Source organism: Elaeis guineensis, chromosome 6 (genome assembly GCF_000442705.2).
Source record: "Elaeis guineensis isolate ETL-2024a chromosome 6, EG11, whole genome shotgun sequence".
Taxonomy (NCBI): domain Eukaryota; kingdom Viridiplantae; phylum Streptophyta; class Magnoliopsida; order Arecales; family Arecaceae; genus Elaeis; species Elaeis guineensis.
The window spans coordinates 129,859,195-129,880,678 of NC_025998.2; the positions used below are offsets into that span (position 1 = coordinate 129,859,195).

The 21,484-nt window shown below is 36.3% G+C and overlaps 3 protein-coding genes across 3 annotated transcripts in view; 1 reads left to right on the forward strand and 2 right to left on the reverse strand.

Moving 5' to 3' along the window:
• The window catches only part of LOC105046549 (ATP-dependent DNA helicase 2 subunit KU70), a 29,725-nt gene extending 23,989 nt beyond the window's left edge, over window positions 1-5,736 (forward strand). The window contains exons 14-19 of the mRNA XM_010925163.4: window positions 613-673; window positions 2,710-2,802; window positions 2,881-3,001; window positions 4,689-4,791; window positions 4,919-5,111; window positions 5,335-5,736. Of these exons, the coding sequence (XP_010923465.1) occupies window positions 613-673; window positions 2,710-2,802; window positions 2,881-3,001; window positions 4,689-4,791; window positions 4,919-5,111; window positions 5,335-5,448 (685 nt within the window). The 3' untranslated portion in view covers window positions 5,449-5,736. The remainder of the gene's footprint in view (window positions 1-612; window positions 674-2,709; window positions 2,803-2,880; window positions 3,002-4,688; window positions 4,792-4,918; window positions 5,112-5,334) is intronic.
• Window positions 5,737-6,708: 972 nt separating this feature from the next.
• LOC105046548 (uncharacterized) lies at window positions 6,709-14,698 on the reverse strand. Its single transcript, XM_010925161.4, has 6 exons — window positions 14,137-14,698; window positions 10,463-10,619; window positions 9,890-10,066; window positions 9,713-9,796; window positions 7,781-7,862; window positions 6,709-7,338 (listed from the first exon to the last, which is right to left on the reverse strand). The coding sequence occupies exons 1-6, from the start codon at window positions 14,520-14,522 to the stop codon at window positions 6,905-6,907; spliced, it is 1,320 nt and encodes a 439-aa protein (XP_010923463.1). The 5' UTR covers window positions 14,523-14,698; the 3' UTR covers window positions 6,709-6,904.
• Window positions 14,699-17,447: 2,749 nt separating this feature from the next.
• Window positions 17,448-20,826, reverse strand: LOC105046547 (ylmG homolog protein 1-2, chloroplastic; the record flags this gene model as incomplete). The annotated part of the gene is made up of 2 exons (XM_010925160.4): window positions 17,448-17,625; window positions 19,991-20,826. A coding segment is annotated over one exon (816 nt), but the record flags the coding sequence as incomplete, so codon positions are not given.
• Between the last annotated feature and the right edge of the window lie 658 nt (window positions 20,827-21,484).

A 21,484-nucleotide genomic window follows, 5' to 3' on the forward strand; every position in this document is an offset into this window, starting at 1 on the left:
AATAAAGAAATGAACCTGATGTTAAAGAATTTGATGCCCTGCCTTTTTTCTTTTTCCCCTCTCTTCAACCCGGTATATAATCATACTGAAGAAACACTGGAAATTCAAGAGATATAGTTGGTCTTGACCTTGCGATCATACTAATATAGTTTTTAATGTGTCATTACTTATATTTTTTATCTATAGCATTGAGTTTAACAATTATCAACAATTCTTTGGCACCAATTTATGCATAATTGCCTTTAGAAATTGGTTCCATGTTTCCTTTATGCTTAAATTATCACTTTGATCTTTACAGCAGAATTGGTCTTATTATCTTCACATTTGACTTTAATCTTTTTGTCTTAATTTTCATCTTATGAAGCCTCTTTGGTATTAGTCAGTGCATCCCTACACATCGCCAAACTCTAGATCTATTATGCATATCTATGCTGGAATCTAATAAAGTACATAGTAAAATGAATTTGGCAATGTTGTTGGACTGACAAGAATGTTGTATCATATCATATGGGCAAATACTCAGTCACACTAGCATTCAAAGTCTGTGTGCTTCAACAATATATTTATTTTTTTGCTTTTGATACATAGTTTGACTCTAGCAATATTTTTCAGGTTTGCACTTGCATTTTATGGAAGCTTATATCGTCCCCAGCTGGTTGCCCTTGTTGCACAAGTAATATTTTACATTGGCCACAATGCGTATACATTTATTTGTATATATTCGGTTGTGAAGAAGTCGTTCGATAGAGTGGCATTTGATTGTTTCAGTTGTGTTGATATAGCATCGGAAATCATGTTACAAGAGCGAGTTGATCTGGCATCTTTCCATTGGGCTTGAAGCCTCATCCTAGTGATATAGATTCAATAGTGAACCTTTTAAATCAAGGATCCACCTTTTGATCATGATGTGCAATTCTTAAAGTACCTAAACAATGAATCACATGTTTTGAATCATCTTACTTATTCTTCTATTGGACATAAAATGGACAGTAGCACTAGAATACTTTGCTAAAATGCATTGTAGGATACATTGAGATTCCAGATTGTCGATCTGGATCTATATAAATAGATGATTTGAGTGCTTGTACTAAACTTTTGATTTTGGTTTTTCTAGGTATTTTAGATGTTGATTTTGCATTGGTAGTATTTGAGCTTTAATTGTATCAGAACAGTACCAGTTCACCCATCTCTTTTAATACTTGTGTACACGTGTACATACGTATGTGCTTATTTGTATCCATACCACTAAATTGAAGTTGTATATGCACATTTGTAAACATGAGTACCTTGCTTTTAGAATCTGATATCGAGCACCATAATTTGAGATCTTACTGCTTCATGTAGGATATAACCATGTCTAGTTAGATAACATAATTTGAGATATGATACAGAATGAACAGTTGCACCATGTGGTAAATTGCACTCCTCCACGCTTTAGAGGGAAATGTTTCAGAAATCCAAATAATTATTTTGGGCATAAACAACTGATTATTGGCATTAGACATGTATAAACAGTGGCAAGGATATTGATTCTTTTAGGAATCTTTTATACATTCTTTAAATGAATAACCCCTTCTTTATCAAAATGATACTATAGTTTTTTGCCTCAAATCTTAAGGAATCCAATACTGCTGTATACTTTACCTACTCTAATCTGCTGGATTATTCAAACATATCCATAAGACTTGGAAGGCAAGGGGATGGATGGCCTTGAAAATGCTGGATCAACTATGCTGTTAGGATATGCTACTTTTTCTGGATTAACCAGTGTTGTTTTCACATACCCAGTGTTAGTTGTTTCACACTTTTATACGTGTATAGTCTCTTGATTATTTTTATTTCATGAAAACCATGTGGACACAATGTACTCTTTTTATCAAGAAAATTACTTACCAACATTAATTCGAACAAATATTATTTTCTCTAGGATTATTTTTTAGAGATCTGCTTTCTGAATTTGTTACTGGATCTTGGTGATTATCATTCTGGTAAAGTATCAAATTATGGAGTAATGCAATGAGAATATCATCTATATATATTTCTGCAAATCATCAAGTGCTGTGGAAATTTAAAATTGAGTCTGATTTCCTTGCAGAATGAAAAGCAAAAGAACTTATCATTATCATCATTCCTAAATCGAAAACTATATCTTTGCCGAATAACTTACAAGTTGAAAGTAAAGTTCTGTAATAACAGGTAATTTTCACTTGAAAATAACATTTATAAAAATCTGTACTTTGTGATAAGATCTGAAGGGACATCGAATTTCACAAAAATGTATTTGTTGAAGATGAAGGTATACCTTTGGCAAAATTTTGTGTAGGTCCCTCTTGGCAGTATCGAGGGAGTGACCTCAGGCAAGCATATATTTGAAAGTAATAGCCCTTTACATATGCTTGTACAAGGATCACCAGGTAGGAAAAAATTCAATAATCGGTAAAGATGATGCCATACATGGTTTTGAGCAATTGACTAGCCACCATTCTGCTTAAAACACACACATACATTCAACTATGCATTATCATGTTCACAAGATCTCTAATCCTTGTTCTTTAAAAAAAATAATAACTTATGTGCAAAGGCTCCTTTCTGAGTATCAGTGTCATTCTAAAGTGTTTGTTTGTATGGTTAGTTCTTGAAGTGCTGAATTCAACTATGTATGGAATAACTATTTATAGTGAAACTAGCTAAATAAATGCATTTAAACAGGATGAAATAACCGGTTCAAGTGGTCAAGTGGAGCCTCCTGGAATGCATATGATATATCTTCCATACTCAGATGATATTAGACATGTCGAAGAGGCACGAAAACTTGCACTTTGATTGTTGTTCGGTTCTCTTTTTTGATTTACTAATTTACTGATCCAAGTTAATTTGCAGCTCCATATGTCTGCTGATGCTATTGCACCACGTGCCACAGATGATCAAATCAAGAAAGCCTCTGCTTTATTGAGACGAATAGATTTAAAAGACTTTTCAGTCTGCCAATTTACAAATCCTGGTATTAATCAAGATCCTATTATTTCTTTTCCATTCTAATAAAATATTCAGTTGTTTTCAATTTATCACACGAGCATCATACAATATTAGAAGCGTGTGCATTCTCTGGCCATTATGGGACACCATATTTTGGAAGCCAAACAGGAAAATTAGTCATGATAATTTGTTGATGCAGTTGACTAGGTCATTAATAATAAACCATGCATCCTATAAGTAAATTTGCTTGAAAGAATTAGGTTAAATACATGTGGAAATAAAAAATTAATAACACTCTTCTTTCTTTTCCTTGAAAAAAAGAAAGAATAGGTTGTCTTTTTCCTCAAGGCATGTGTTTCTTTTTGTTCTTTCCATCCTTTATTTACCTTTCTCTTTACCCAGTGTAAATTGTAGCACACAAAAATATTTCTTTTCAGTTGTAAACCCTAGCAAACAGAACGGTCAGGTTTTTAAATCAATTCTTGAAAATCTTTGAAGTTCATCTTTCACTTGGGTTGCTTTCAAGCTGACTTCATCAGCTAATGATTACCTTCCGAATTGCATGATCCTGAGCCTACATGACTGAATCAAATGAGCCAATCAAGGTATTTTGGAGTTTGGATATACCTTAACATGCTGAAGATCATTTAACTCATAATTAATTTTTTTTTTAATTCTAAATTTTATAAACAGGCTGCTAATTAAGTGCTTAAAGTTTTTTTTAAAAAAACTTCTATTTATTAATTATGTTTGTGTAATGTAGAAAGCAAAGTTTTTGTATCGGCATCTGATTGGTATTGGGCATACCAAGTGTCGATACAGTAATATTGGTCCACTACTTAGCATCATTATGTGGGCATAGCCATAGTGAGTATTAGTTTCTTATTGATCTAATAAGGTATGCCTGATATTAGGGCTGCCAATGGACCGGGTTGGGTCGGGTCAGGTCGGGTCAGGCTTATATCCGAAGCAAGCCTAGATTTTAGAACTTAGGCTTGAGCCTGGCCCGGATAGAATAAAACCCAAGGGTCCTAGGCCCAGGTCCCACCCTACTGTGGGTTATATTTCAGGTTGGGGCAGGTCCAAGTTGGGCTCCTATTTATTTTGAACCAAAGCCCAACCAGGTGCAGCTAGGAATAAACCAGGCCACTTATTTTTTGGCTGAATTAGGCTTTTGGATTAAAACTCCAAGCCCATGCCTGGTTTCTCATGGGCTGGCCTATTGGGCAAGTCGGGCTATTTGCCTACGGAGTATGGACAGCCCTAGCCGACACTGTCCAGACTTGATTTCAATATTTAAAAATAATTAAATGACATTAGAGCTGCTTTGGAACTTCTCATGTTTCAAAGGTCCACTTAGTTCAATGTAACAAATAAGTTGAGTCATGCTCCAGATAAAGTAGGAATTAATGTAGGACGTGAGATAGGTGCAGTCGGAGGAAGAGGGTCTACCCACAAGCATTTGCCTTGTTTTGATGTGCTAGAGAACTTGACTAAGATATGTTCGTGTGACAATACATTTGGTACTATATATTATATATCTCAGCTTTTTTGTTATTGTTCATTGTTCATTTTTTTTTTTTTTTCCTCTTGGAAAAGATCATGTTTTGTTTGTGATGATTTTATTAGTAGATTTTGTTTACACATCCAAGACATGATTTCAATATTTAAAAAATAATGAGATGATATATAGAGCTGATATCTTTGAACAGCTTTACAAAGACATTATGGGATACTACAAGCCTTAGCTTTGGGTGAAGATGAGATGCCAGACATCAAAGATGAAACCTTACCTGATGAAGAAGGCCTGTCTAGGTGACTCGCCTGCTGCATGATGCATATTTCTTCTCTTATGGCATCGAGGCTTTTTGGTTTATCAACTGTTATTGATGTTCCATTTCTATAATCCTAAATTAAGTCAAACTCGTGCTATTATCTGCAGGCCAGGAATTGTCCGTGCACTTCAAGAATTCAAAATATCTGTTTATGGTGAAAACTATGATCAGGAGGAAGCCAATGCTGCAGCTGCAAAAGGGTGTGGAAGTGAAGCTTCTCGAAAGCGTAAAGCAATGGCTGAAACTGCTGCAAGGGAGAGTGCAAGTTATGATTGGGCTGATCTAGCAGAAAATGGAAAGGTGAGAGTGTGTTTATTGATTTATGCTATGGTTCTTCTAAGTTTCCAATCGTCCACTAATTCTGTTCTTTAGTAAAGGTGGTGACAACAGTTAAAGAGTATTTAAATTAGTTATGCTGTAGAGGGCAGGACAGAAACATGGCTCAACATTTTTTTTAAAAGGATAGTATTTGATTCTTGTGGTTAATGATAATTTTCTATATTTTGATTTTATTCATATGCAGCTGAAGGATCTAACTGTGGTGGAGTTAAAGTACTACCTAACTGCTCACAACCTCCCGGTTACTGGGAAGAAAGAGGCTTTAATCAGCAGGATCTTAACTCACTTGGGCAAGTAATTTTTTGTTGAAGCTTGACTCCTGAAATGTCATGCAGGTTACAGAGCACCATGGAAGAGGCCTTTGCAGTTGACCTAATTGCTTGAAGCTGGATTTCTTTGGCAACCAAGTAGCTTACTGGTTTTGTTATAATATTGTTGTAAAAAGATCCCCCTTTTTCCCTTCTTTTCTGTAAATGAATGATGGCAGATAGTGCAAGCTACAGTTTCCAGGTATTAGCATTCATGCAGCCAGAATCTATACGGTGGCTCCGGATTATTTTTATTTATTATTTTTAAGTAGCCTAAATCTCTGCATTTGTGGAAAAGTGACTACCTTAGGAATGCTAGATTAGCTGAAGTGTTGCAGCTACATAATTTGCAGAAAGAGGAAAGAATATCCTGTCAAGTTTGTATGTACCTAAAAATGGACGTGATATCAGACAAACTTTCAGTGAGAATGGGAGGGTGAGAAGTTAGCGTTGACCTTGTGAGAGTTTGTGTGGCATGCGCTTGCCTCTATTATTAATTTACGGCATGCCTTAACTGTTTATACAAGTTCAAAATCCGTCTTCTATCAATTGTCTCCCCATCTGCTCTACCTGAGTGTAAGCATGATAGATCTTCAAATGTTTGTTTTTGGTTGTGATGTTTTGTTTGTTTCCCAGTTCTTGTTGGTGACAATTTCTGCTCTCCTCACGTCCTTTCATGTGGCCGCTCTACCCTATAAATCTGGCAGGACAAAGCGGATTTTGGTGAGTTTTCTTTAGCTAAAAGAGCTCTTACCTCTCGGTTTTCCTATACCAACCTTCTGTCAGATATTTGGTGTTTATCCTTTCACAAAATTGGTCGCTTTGTTTCTCATGAAATTTTTCATCATTTGGTGCTACAATTGTGTGATAAGCTATAAGAAAAGCAAAAGGTGGGAGGTCTTCATAGGCATAGGCTCAAGGAGATCAAGATTTTCTTACTAAATTATCATACCTGTAGTAATGCACATTTTCTAGTAGATTCTTAACGCTCCAAGATATCACTTGAGATCATTGCTTCAATCCATAATAATTCTTTGTCGCGCCAAATGATTAGAGTATGTGCCTCACCAATGTAAATGCTCCACGCTTTTTACGTCAATTATGTACCTTATAATTCGCTCCTTGTTCGGTGAACGTGACAATCATGTCTGCAGTCGTCTTCTCTATGAACATGAGACAATACCATAGACATGGCTCAGCTTCAGTCTGCATATCCTGTAGGCTTGTTATAAGTACGCTTAGACAAACCATCACAAAATGATAAGAATATCATACAATACAATGCAATACAAGGCTTCTCGAGTACAATGGATACCAAATTAATTGTCAGCTACAAAAACAAAAAAACTTATATATGCAGCTTTTCCGCCGTTTGTAATATTCGAGTGCTCAAAATAGGAATCAGAAATCAATCCCCCAAAATAAACTCTGTGCAGAATGTAATTCTCACTTCTTTGCAAGCCTCCTTGCAGCCCCAAATAACAGAGCCTTACCAATAAGACCCGTCTGAAGCCCACAGACAACAGCTACCGTTCCACCAATAACCACCCATTTCCAGTCAACCCCTTGACGTACCTCATGAGAATTATCATTGTTACCTTCTTCTGATTCACTCAACGGTTCTGGGTCTAAGAGAGTGACGGTTCCATCAATCGGGATCTTTGTGGTGATACGTGCCATTAGTGCACTTCTGGACAGGGATGTCTCTGTTTTTCTCATTACTTGATATGCTCTCATACCAGACTGCAGTTTTTTGACAGCTCCCCACATCCCATGACGGACACCGACCTTTGCTACATCCTTGGGAATGCCCATGTCCTCGTAGTGAATGAGCGTTACTTCACATGCAGAAAGCTGCCCATCTTGTTTGCGCGATTCCACTGCTTCATGTCAATGAAAACAAGAAACAAAGAGGTCATTGAGAATATTCTATGATCCACGTGATACTCACAATATAATAGTTGATCCATAGAATCCAAACATGACATGGGGGCAAAATGGCCGCCGGCCATGATCATAATTAATCAACCATCTTAATGATGCACATGAGATTTCATCTTCTGGAAGATTGAAAATCTATGATCATTTGCAAAAGATTTTTGGCATAATTCATTTCAAGTCATGGTTTCATATAAAAGTCCATTGTGGCTCACTAACTGCAGGGTAACGAATCAAAAACAACTAGTGTGGGATTCAGTTAAATCATATTTGTTTGTCTACAATTTAGTCCTAGTAGCATCCCATCTAATGTAACAGGAAACATAAAATCAATTTTGGTTGGTCAGGATTCTTGAGATTCACCAATAAAAATTATCTATGTACCTGCCCTGATGCGCCAACTTGAGAAATACAGTTCCACACGCCTTGGCTTTTCTTTCTTGGATAAAGCTGGGTAAGGAACACCCTGTAGAATACGATGTGGTGAATTAATTAGCAAAACCACACACATAATTAGGATATTGTGCACCAATAGCTGATGGTGTATATATCAAACTAAAGATGCAGAATGTGACAAACAACAATCATCCTCATCCTAACTTTACTGTGATAAGCTCGAAATATAGTGAAAAACATGCATGGAAGTGAAAAGCATGCATGGATGGACTGCTATTCACATCAAATCTATGAAGGATTATTACAAGTGCTGGACTTTGGATGCCAGTTAAGACAAGTTAACTACAGGTCAGGTGGACCTATCTAAAACCAAAAGCATCAGGCATATCACACACTGACTAAAACCTCAGTGGACTAAATTCTGTCACCATTAGGGGTGAAAGAAGTATGGATATTATCTGTCTGAATCTGTTTTCGTATCCGAATCAATCCAGATATGGATAGAAATTTAAATATCCAACTAATATCTGCATTCGTATCCATATCCGTTAAAAAAATGAATATGAATATAGATAGATAATTATCCAATCCGTATCTGAATATTCAAATCGATATATAATTATATATAATTCTATATAGCATTTATTAATTGTTAAGAAAAATATAACTATATAAACATCTTATTAACTTGATTTATCATTTATTCAGTAATATCTTTGATTCTGTAGTCATAAAATTTAATTATCTAAGTTATATCCGTATTTATATCGATCTTCTAGTATCCGAATTATATCCAGATCCGTTTAAAACAAATATGGATCTAAATTTTAGCATTCGTATTTGTATTCGTCAGACAAAACAAATATGAATATGGATATGCTGATATCCGATCCGATTTCAGCCCTAGTCACCACTGACCTAAAGTTCCCTCCAGATCTCCCTCCCCATCTCTGCTGCTGCATCCTCACACCAGCCATGGACTTGTTTCCTAGAGATCCACGACATGATAGAGATCCTGATTATCCTGTCATATACTCCAAAGGCTTTGCCAGCAACTGCTGCTATGAAAACAATGCCTAGCAAGACAGATCTCACGAGCCAAGTTCAGCTCAATCTCTGCCCAATTTACATCTTGAGCTCGAGTGAGCCAAGCACAAACTGACTTGAGTATATGTGAAACAAGCTTGAGCCGACTTTCTCAAGTAGACTCACGCTGATCTCAAGCTGCCCCTTTATACTTTTGTTCCAAGCTTGAGCAGACCCAGATCGCTAGTCTTTGGCTTGTTTGTGGCCCTAATACCAAACTGCAGTCTTATAACTCAGGCCAAGATGAACAGATAATCAGCAAGGTCTAACAGCCCATTTGGCCATTCCATGTAATGTTTCCTTCAATCATCCAGATACATGACCATGGAAACCCTTTGCTTTTACAGGGTGGGGAAAGATTTAATGTGACTTTATTTATTGGTTACTGAACATTTTTTAAAACAATGTTTGCACAATGTCATACTCATACAAAACAAGCAGCATGCATCATCAGTGCTGCTCTGTCAATGTACTACGAAGGTATTACTTTACAAGTGAGTTGAATAAAAGAGAAAAGACGAGCTGGAGAATCTTGAATTCTGTATTCTGTGATGTGCAGCCATGTTATCCAGCTACATGAAAATAGATGCTCTTTACGCTAGAGCATGGATGAAAATGAAAAAAGGAACTATTGTTTTCTACTTAGAAAACTGTCCCTTACAAAATCTTTTCGAAGAAAACAAAGTTATAGTAAATACAGTAGTATACAAACAGCACAAATTGGAAAATGGCTAAATATACAAAGAACATGGAACATGATCTCTAATTTGATAGCAAAATAATGATTAAGCAGTAGATATAACCATAACGATGTATAAACTTATCATGTAATACCTTCGTCACACAATAGTAAGTCTTTCCAGACTCCCATATGCGTCGACCAATTATATATTCTCGATCACTGCAGAAGAATGGGAACTGGAAATGACAGATAAGCAATCAAGTCAAACATTTGCTCATGTGCAATTATAAGTTTGAGAATCAACATCATAAGTGATGCTTGGTGAAAACCTTTTTTATCCAGTGAACAATCATAGTTCCACTTTGAGGGAATTCCTTCAAACTATTAAAGTGTGCAAGCATGGGATCCCATTTAAGTCGAAAATCATCATCCCAAAAGAAATCTCTAACCAATTCAGGAGTTGCATCCTCAAATATTGTTCTGCTGCGATAAATTATCGGGCCCACCTGGGGAACAAAAAAGAACATCAGAATCTCAAATATATTATCAACAAGTTATACCAGTGATGATGATGTGACCAAAAGCACAAAACTATGTGACAAAGAAGCAAAGCAAAAGATCTTCATAGCATTTTTCTAAATGAGTAGAGGAAGAAGTAATAAACTAAAAGAAGTCTGTACAAACATGGAAAAATAATGAATTAATAAAGATACATTTCGAAATAGTAAGAAAAGGATACATGGACAATATAAAGAAGAAAAAGAACGTGTGCATGCATGAATTTTAAGCAAAGCCCAGGAAACACAAAAATGTTGGAGACACAAAATGTTCTCAGAAGTGACAAAGATATGGAGCTATTTTGTAGCAGTAATTGTTCAAAGTGTACGAACACTACATCCTACCTCAGGTTCGTGACGCCAAGCTTGGTATATCATGTTTGGTGTGGTGCGTTCCATTTGATTTTGCCATACCGCATCTCCTACCTTACCATCTAAAAGATGCAACAGATGCTCCAAATCTTTCTCAGCAACAACATCATCCCCATCCTCAAAAGCTCCACTGCCAGATCGAGAGAAAGATCAAGTGCAAAGAAAGTTAGGGTAGTTGGAACTTTTAAGATATACAGTAGCTCACTTAAAAATATGAACCCAAATAAATAGAAGTAGACGTGCTGTAAAGTGCCATCTATATGCTGAAATCCTCATTTTAGCCAAAAAAAACGTAGGAAAGCTGCATACCGGCAAACCCTTTTCCAGTGCAAAATGGTCTTGGAAACAAGATTCTCACAGCTTACTCAAATTGACAGCATAGTCTTTTTTTCCCCAAAACGATGTGAAAGCAGCACCAAGGACAATTTTGAAAAAGTAAACAAGACATACACATCATGGAATTAACTTTTCATAAGACATAAGGGAACATTGTGTTGTGACGACTCATTTAGGATATAAATTTATTAGGGCTTGACATAAACTTATACCAAGATTTAAGAGTATCATATCACATGTCATATATAACTTACTCCAGATATGCAACTAATTTATATCTAAGTGATAAATCCCATGGCAACACCATCTCATTCCTCCTCTCTTAGGTCAGCCATGACTCTAAGATTTAGGATTGAAGTGGTTTTCCTGAAATGTATTGAGTTCATAATCTTTCTAATATACTTGACATCATTTCTTACTTCTTTCAGGTGGCTGTGGTCTGGCATTCTCAGCACTTGAAACAGGGATTCTCAGCCTAATCCAAATGTATTCTGCACCAATCACATTGAAAATGCAAATTATTTTTTACAACTGATTCTAGTCTCCTACATAGTCTGTGCACATCCACATATTGATATGTCCTAAATGGAAATTTGTGACTCATGGATAAGTGAACCATTGTCACAGGCAAACAGCACTAAAAGCATCTTTATGGCCAGCGGACACATCAAACAATAGTTCCAGGCTAATCCAGAATGGGATATGTATTTCTAGGATAACCTTTTTTATCCTCAAAACAGTAGTTAATTTCAGTTTAAAAGGTAATGATTCTTTACCTTTACATAGTACCACATTACAATTGACAGTTCTTTAGTTACATTTTAGTTGTAAAAGACATACACCAATACTTTTTCTCTTTTTGCTAATGGAGGGAGTTTGACATTACAAAAATTAGATGGGATAAGGAGGCTGATAGCTCCATTCCACCAGATCTAACAGATTATCCAATGATAAAGGCCATTGATCAGAACTGCCAAGTATAACAATCCCAGCCTCCTGTTTTGGCTGTTCGGCAGACATTCCAGGTATAACTGCAGTTCATCCTCTTTCCAACCTAGGTCAATGAAACCGATGCATCTCTGAGGGTGGTTATGACATAAATGAGGGATCTGGATACTACCATTACACATATCAGGCTTCAAGGCCACGAGTATTGAAACTAAAAGACTAGGGACAGAGTCATCTTCAACTATTGATCATTAGTTAACATCGAATAGATACACATGGGTTACATCAGAGAGACCAGTTCAAACATAAAACTCATCACATAAATATACATCAAGCAGGACTTCATAATTAAGGAGGCAAAATGCTTAAATCATGTTTGAAAGCATATGCATGGAAATCTTGTTACAAAGAATAAAAAAGCCAAGATAAGCTGATGCATTATGTCCAACACTAATTGTGCTTAAGTCAGATTGATGATTCTTGACAACATTCTTGGATTGTCTAAGATCACATTTCCCACATTAAGACAAAAATTTGCATTCAGAATATGGATATTTTTAACTAAACATAGTTGCAATATGCAGGTTGTCTAGGTTAGCTTTGCACTAAGGCAACCACTTAAGCTTATCTTATTTAAACATGAATTGAGATTCATAAAATTAAAAGGTAGGCATAAAATTAAACTAAATTAACAAACTAAAGGAATAAGATAATCATAGAATTTTTAATTCATTCAGAAACCTATTTTAGTGTGACATGATATGTTTACTGTCATGCAACAATGGTAATTGATCTTAAAAGAAAAATGTTGAATGCTTCAAACTGATGCAACAAGAGGTTCAACCATATAACAACTAATGAATCCAAATCAGGTATAAGAAACTAATCAAGTATTAGGGAATTTGGTAGGTTGTAGTTAAGTAAGATAGTGAGTACCATAACAAAGATACTCAATCCATACTAACATGCCTAATACATAGACAGCTCCACGATATTGTGAATACTATTCCCCTTGGGTTGTTTATGCTTAGGATGGCCATCAAGGTTCTTGCAAGGCGGTCGGCCAACAAATTGGAGCTGCCAAAGTGGTTCGGTACAGAATGGACGGCCAGGTGACCACCTAAGCTTGGGTTGCTGCCTCCATAATCCCAGTGGCTACTTTTCAAAATAATGAGAGGAAAGGTGATCAAGTAGTAGACTGACTGTGATTACATTGTAGCAGATGCCCCTGAAGAAATATATGAAATCCTGAACATTTTCCTCCCAGTTTGGAGCCTGTGTTTTGATTCAGAAATAATTGGTATTGAAAGTACGATCGTCGATATCAACAAAACCTTTTTTCCATCAAATAAGGTCAGCACTGGAGCTTATATTGAGATGGCCCCATTAAAGAACTAAACAAAGATTTATGACTGGTATCATATCAAATGTATGTTTTCGATGCACATTTCAATTACATCTTCTAATAACCAAAAAAAAAAAGAGAGAGAGAAACCTCTTCAATACTTTCTACAATGCATCAGCCATTCATAAATAAGTTCATATTGGCCACTAAAGCAAAGAAGGATAGGTACATGCATAAAGTTCTAATCTCTCAATCAAATTTCTAAGTCCATGTGTGTCATTGTTAAGCAAAGCATCACGGCAATGACCACTTGCTTTTCTCTCTAGCTTGCTCTCTCTTGTTTGCTGCTTGCACGTTAATCTTCAAGATTTTATAAGCTGTCCCCATACTCCCTAAAAGAAATTCTAAGTTTCTTTCTTCTTGGATAAGTTGGATAAGAGGCCCATTTGATAACACTTTCATAAAATTGTGAGCCATAATCATACAATTTGCTGGCTCTACTCATTATGCATAACTCAACCAGCTACTTCTATCATCTCCATACTCTCGGAAATACCCCCACACCAACAGACTTCTGTCTCACCATTATCATTCGACGGAGACAAAATGAGACTTTCAAGCATATCAAAGTGCACTCCTTTCAAGAAGATAGGGTTCATAATTAAAGCCTCTGCTCTTCACACAGAAAGTTAAGAAGGGGAAAATATACACAAATTCTTCTATCATGACCCATTTTTTCTACAATTCGAACTTCCTCAGATTTCAAAAGATGAAGCAGCATCCACAAGAAAGCCAAGATACACCTTCCAATCTCACAATCACCATTAGTATAGAAACCAAGAAGGATAATATTTTTCCTGGAAATTAATCAATTACCAAACTTTATCTTTATATCAACATGAAAGAACCCCGATGTGACCCAACATTCAGGATCCTAATTCCCAAAAATGCATATATTAAATAACTTTCTCAAAGAAAACAACCCACAAACAAGAAACGAGAAGGAATTCCTACCCACCTGAAGCTTCCACCATCATCCTCCTCCACGGAGGACATCGAGACCGCCGACCGGGAGCCCGAGTCCTCCGCGGCCGGCGAGCCCTCGCCCTTCCCCTTGAAGCTGGACCAGAGCTTCCGGCACACGGAGAAGGCCGAAAGGGCGGTGAACGCCAACCAGAGCCGGCGGGCACCAAGGCCCGGGGGAGCCGTCCACAGGAACCGGAATTTACTCCTCATCCCCAGGAACAACAGCCCCGTCCACCGCGGCCGCCACGACCACCCAATCACCAGCCCGATCATCACCGCCACCCAGATCGGCACCGCGCACAGCAAAATATCGATCAACGTCTCCACCACCGCCGGCCGCCTCATGAAATCTACGAAATCCGTGTATATATCCCCCATTCTTTCCTCCCCAAATAGATCGAATCCTAAAAGAAAACAACAAAAAGAAGAGAGAGAAGACGAAGAAGAGATCGAAACCCTAAGAGGACCTGATCAATCTACATGGATCGCCGGTGGAGCGGGAGGCGAAAGAGGATTCGCTTGTTTTCGGCGGATTTGCTTAAAAGGGCGATAAATTGGGGGATAAAATTATCTGGGGATATTACCTTGTGGATAAAATTCAGCGGAGTTGTTGGGTGTCTGGTGTCGTGGCGCGATATCATTGGTCTTCATTCTTGTCGGTCAGTTGAAATGTTGGTGACGGGAGTTTGCGAACCACCACGAGGCGTTGAAGGGTCCAGCCGTGAGGCTACATTGGTGCATCAATTAAAATTGATGCATATTTGCTTATGGGTTATGATTTGGAGTGGAAGTATCCGATATCATCTACCGGCAATGGATTGGAGGTGAGATGGATGAGTAAATGAATAGATAAACATTTTTTTTATATATATATTTGGCAAGGTAGAGAAAGATAAATAAAAATAATTATTTTTTATTTAATTTAAAAAAATAAAAAAAATGATGAATGATGTTTATATGATATTTTTATTAAACTACAAACTAATAAAAATATTATTATTATTAATTTATAATAAAAAATAAAAAAAATATAAAATATAATATTTATACTTATAATTATATAAAAATTATATAAATATTTATTTTTAATTTAATTTAATAAATAATTTTATAAACTAATTATATATAAATAAATTTATATATATTAATTATATAAATAACTAATTAATTTATAATTTATTTTAAATAATTAATTGATTTTATACAAATAATTAACTGAAATATAGTTAATATACATTAAAAAATAGAAGATAATTTTAATTATTTACTTATAATTATAAAAATTATGTATTAAAATTAAAATATTAGTAATATAATTTAATAGTTTAAGATAGATAATGTAGGTGTGTGTATATATATATAATAAATAAATAAATAAAATATTAAAATTTTGATGGATTAAAATGGATGAATAATTTCTTCTTTTCATATATTTTTCTAAGAATTTTGAATCAAATGATGAATGAGAGCCAACCATCATTTTTAATCCCATCCATCCTTTTCCTTGTGATCCCCATATGGTTAATCCTAATTAGCATCAACTGTAGATGGACCCAATTTGGTGATACCAGATGGAACATGCAATTACACCCATGGTTTATTTCTATTTGTTATGATGCACATGGGCAAACCAATACATCAAATTCTACATAATTTCAGTTGGGTCATTAAGTAATTTGGGATTGCAATATACTCCCCGCCGAAACAGAACCAAGTAACAGTTTCTAGACTTTGGGAATGACATTGTATCCGGTGGCTCTAAGTGTGTCAATCATTTTGTTGGTTTTATATGTGAATGTATGATGCAAAATGGGCATGCTCGCTTATTTTGTTATCTAATTAATTTAATTTTTTGACATGAATCTCCCCAATATTAGTATAGTCACTCACATAAGCTTGTAGTTTAGTTTAAAAGGATCCGGTTCGGTTGCAAAATAAGATAATGTAAGCTGTGATGAAGCGGAAATAGTGTAGTGAATATGATAATTCTCTTCTTGAGAAACGTTGAGGTTCGGTGGAACTTCATGAAATTTTATCAAGACGATAACACAACCCACCGGATAGTGATTGCTCATTAGATAATATATGCACAGATACTTCAGAAAAGTTTTGCACTCTACATGCATGAGGCATATTTCAAGCCCTCATCCAGAATCAGACAGCCAAAATGTGCGATGCCATCTAGGCCGGATGGGTAAAGATTGAGAAAAGTTTGTCACAATGTAAGGTTAAGATCCAAAGGTCAAAGGTAAAGTTTCAAATTACATGATAAGCATTAAAACATGTGTCCATTACAAACGTTATCAAAATTATTGTTTATCTTTACTAAAGTTTGTAACGTTTTAATTTTTTTTTTTTAAAACAATTACTATTATGAATAATAGCCGCCGCTACAAAAATAATGGGCAACAATGGGAAGATAAAAGTGCTATTTTTATTCACTTTTTGTTGGATATAAATATCTTTTTGGATTGTACAATCACTTTCGAAAGAAAAATTTAATTTAAAAAGATTAAACTCAAAAATATTATTTTTTTTTTAAAGAAAGGTATAAGTGATAATAGAAAGCATCTATTATTCTTTTCTAATGTTGTTATATATATATATATATATATATATATATATATATATATATATTTAAGGGTAGGAATGGAACTATCATTAGCCATCGTTAAAATTATCTGCATTCTCGCATGAGCCCTCACGGGAGGAATGCTACACTGGTGGCGGCTGGTAATGGATTTATCAGTAGTTTGCCAACCAACCCATCCGACCCTCTTCTAGTATATGCTAGTAAAGCAACCTCAAAGTCTTAGAATATGCAAATTTCGCGCGCTCAAATTTTTTGTGTAGAACAACCTCACGCGTGCGCAAGGGCATAAAAATTGACACTGCCACTGATAAAATCTGGGTAACATTCTGAGGCCTCCTTGATCTACCCACCAAGTCATCTCTGGTATCCACATGATTGGAGTGCAGACTGAGATCTGACGCTTCGAGATTTGCACAAATCACATCTCTCACCCCCAACCATCCAGCAGCAATTTTTGGGTACGATGGATGTTCATTAAAAACAGTTTCTTAGATCAAATGGAGATACCAAAATCGTAAAGCCGCACACGAGAACTGATGGTAAAAGCTCCGGAACTAGCATTGTTGGTGGTGTTCATGTTCATGTAGGTTCTACACTGTTAGCCTCACTTGGGCAGCGAGACACATATCCAACAAACAATCGACAGAGGAAATTACTAAGAAGAAATGATGGAATGAGCTCCATGGAAGAAATGAAGAAACCAACAACAATATCATGAAATTTTTTGGGCAAGTATTTCAAAAAGAAAGTGGTCATCAAATAGCGGTTAAATATGAATAACCCCAAACAAAATATTGGATACAGCTTCCAGTTATGGTTCTTATTTTACTGAAAATTATTGGAGTTTGATGCACCGCGGCAATTACAGATCACAATGACTCATGCAGTCTGAAAATAACAACATTGACCAGAAATGATATTAATATTCATTAATTTGCAACCATAGCATTTAAAATGAAAAGCACATTCATAAATTAGGCATAATGTAAAGATTAGAAGGAGAATTAAATTGAACTATTATGGACAATAAGGCAGGCACGGAAGTAGATCGGATAATATGCATCTGGATCCATGTTCGTATCAGAATCTATCTAGATATAGATAGAAATTTGAGTATCCAACTAAATTCCATATTCATATCCATATCCATCAAAAAAAAAAAAAAAAATATGGATAACAACTATCTGATTTGATTTCGGATCCGATTCTATTTGTAATTTTATTTAATTTTATATAGTACTGATGAAATTTTAAAAAATATATATAATCATAATATGTTATTAATTTGACTTGCCATTTATTTACTAATATCCTTAATTTTATGGTTATAAAGTTTAGTTATCTTGCTTGTAATCATATTTATATTCATAATTTCAGTATCCGATTTGTATCAATACCAGTTTAAAATAAATATGATTATAAATTTTTGCATCCAACTAATATCCATACTCATATTTATATTTATCAAATATAACAAATATGGATATAGAGATATTGGTATCCAATCCAGTTTCAGTCCTAATAAAATATTTTTTTACTTGTATTGAAGAGATAGATGAAGGAGAAGTTGGAAAGAATTTTTTCTGAGGCATAGCACATTCAAAATTACACATATCATTGAAAAGGTAATTGAAAACTTGTCAGGCAGAATTTATGGGGAATGAGAAAGAAAATGTAGGAAGCATACTTATAGTTTCATTTTTTTTAACGACAACTTTGTACAATCCACAAGGTGGCTTCAAAACTTCCCGTGCATTTAGAGTGACTAATGCAACAGCGAAAACCTGGAAGTAATAGTCGCTCCTGTTAAGGTCAAACTGATTCCTGAATTGCACTCTATCAACATCACGGAATCCATCATTATTAAGTCTTGTTCTAACTCCAACTCTCACTCGCACACTGTGCTTCTAAAAGTTAACAACATGAAAGCAATATGTTTGTATTGGTGTTGGGTAAAAAGCAAATGCATTTGCTTACCTAAGATTAGACATGTGCAAACATTTCCTGCTTGTATTTCAATGTAGATCTCATACTTAACCTATGCTAGTCTATGAAGCATCAACATTAACAAGATATCGCTCGGACGCATCAAGAAGCATATATATTTTATACCTTATTAATCAAAATCTTCTACCTTGGATAATGCACCTACTTTGAAATCTTCCAGATTCTCGAACCTACACCTGCTCTCTCACTTACTCCAGATTCCAGCAAATAAGTTCTACAGATAGATGCAAGTATAGCTACATAGACATATATGCATATCTAGATGTGTGTGTGTGTGTCTGTGGATGCTTCGAAAAGCATCTATTAATCACAGTAAGCTATCAGATTAACATAGTCCTCGGTTCATACTTTATATAGTAGCATCAAGTTTTACAAGCTCAAAAATTTACAGATACCAATCCATACACTTCATATTTTCAATATGAACATTCTAGACTCCAAAATTTACCCTTTGCTATTCAATGATTAACATTTATAAAAACAAAAACACCCTCCTCTTTATTTTTGGAGACATCATGGAAGTAACTTTAGTGTATCTAAAAGATATCTAGTATTTTTTTATTTTATAAAATAGGATATTTTATATAGCAGCATCTATTAATCACAGTAAGCTATCAGATTAACATAGTCCTCAGTTCATACTTTATATAGTAGCATCAAGTTTTACAAGCTCAAAAATTTACAGATCCCAATCCATACACTTCATATTTTCAATATGAACATTCTAGACTCCAAAATTTACCCTTTGCTATTCAATGATTAACATTTATAAAAACAAAAACACCCTCCTCTTTATTTTTGGAGACATCATGGAAGTAACTTTAGTGTATCTGAAAAATATCCAGTATTTTTTTATTTTAAAAAAATAGGATGCTTGAAACAAGTTCCAGATATATATTTGAGAAGTATCCAACAAGTATCAGTATCCAATCCATACATGATACAAACATGCTAATATTTCTACTTCCTAGATGCTGCTATTATATTAGGATCATTGGGAGTTAAAAGCAGAGATCAAAGTGAAATAATTGTGCATGTCAGTAATTCCCCCCCCAAAAAAAAAAGCCAAATCCTCAAGTTACAAAATACAAACTTTTAAGGCAAAGAAGGTAAAAACAAAAAAACAAAATTTCCTCTTCAAGATAACGTCTATCAAACTCATAAACAATCACACGCGTATATATTCATAACCAAAACTAATCAAGAGGCTTCAACCAACCCAGAAAAGAGAAGTTAAAAGAAAAACCTTCTTTGTCCGCAGCTCCTTCAATAGATCCCTCTGCTGTTGTTAAGAATCGAACCAAGAGTCCCCAAGACGGCGAAAGCAAGAAGGGGGCTTACATCCAGGGTACCAAACACCGGCGGGATTATGTTCCTGAAGAGATTGAGGTAAGGGTCGCAGAGATCCCTAATGGCCGAGAGGGGCTGGCGATCCCAGGGGATGTTGGGGAACCAGCTGAGAAGGACCCTAACCATGAGAACCCCGCTGTAGATGTCGAGCCACTTGGCCATGCCGGAGGCGACTACGGTGAGCGGGGTGTTGAGGTACCCGCTGGGCCGGTCCTTGAGGGCGGCGAAGAAGAGGGGGCCCACGGCGCAGGCGAGGGTCCCCCGGAGGTCCCGGCTCTCGGCAAGCTCCGCCGCGGTGGGTGCGGCGTTGGAGACGGAGAGGGAGAGGGCGAGGGCGAGGAGGGAGGAGAGGGTTCGGGTTGAGTCGGAGAGGAGGATGGGGGGCGGCGGCGGGGGAGAGGCGAGGGAGGAGGAGACGGCGAGGGATTTGGAGGGGCGGGAGAGGCGGAGGCGGAGGGAGTTGGGAGGGGTTAGGCGGAGGAGGGACGGGGAGGATCGGAGGGATTTGGGTAGGAAGAGGAGGGTGGAATTAGGGTTAAGGTTTCGGAGGGCGAGGGCGAGGGCGGTGGAGGGGACGACGGCGCCATGGCCGAGGCGCAATTTTGGTAGTCGAGATTTATTAATTTCAAAAAAGAGTGAAAATAAAAGGCAAAGAATTGCAAAACTTTTATCCCTATCTATATAGTGTTTTGCTAGCTTGTAGAGAAACAAAATGTGCTTGAATGGTTTAATTTATCCAATTCCTCAAATTTAAGCTCAAGATTTGAATAACATTGTTGTCATGCTATAATGACACCACTACAAAATCCTTAATTGCTTTTAGTATAGAAATAGTGATAATTATTTTCGCAACCTGGCCTTTGAATTTTTGCTGATTGTCCATGTGTTAGGGAACCTAAATTCCCCACAATTTTAGCAGCATACTTAACATATACAAGTCAGACAAGAAGTGGTGCTCTCAGTGGTAGCTGATTGAGTAACACATAAGAACTTAATCTTGAAGAGAGAATGACAAATGAAGCAGTTACTAATATCCCATATGCTGTGGAGCAAAAGGTGACATCCATATGAGGAGATGCGTGCATTTAATTAGCTAGTTGGTGATGTAGTAGCTACCCAAATATGCTCGAAAAATCCAACTCCTACTTGAGGGAAGACACAAGAGCTTGTTAGCCAAAAGAAGAAGTACATTTTTTAAACAAGATATATGAATGCTTTGTGTCATATGAATATGATCATGGTTACCGATACTTTCCCAGTTGAGCATGTTGATGTCGGCGTGGAGAGGGTCCCATGCCTCGCTGAGCTCCTCCTTGTCATGAAGCAGCTCCAAGAGGAGTCTTGCACCGAAGATTGAGGGCGAGGAGAAATGGATCAAAGAAGAGAGAGC

Excerpts from the sequence above, each read along its gene's own strand:
- LOC105046548 (XM_010925161.4), bottom strand. The coding sequence starts at position 14,522 with ATGGGGGATATATACACGGATTTCGTAGATTTCATGAGGCGGCCGGCG. Across the intron at positions 10,620-14,136 it reads GATGATGGTGGAAGCTTCAG|TGGAGCTTTTGAGGATGGGG; the intron begins GTGGGTAGGAAT and ends TCGATCTGGCAG. Across the intron at positions 7,863-9,712 it reads CTTACTATTGTGTGACGAAG|GGTGTTCCTTACCCAGCTTT; the intron begins GTATTACATGAT and ends CGTATTCTACAG.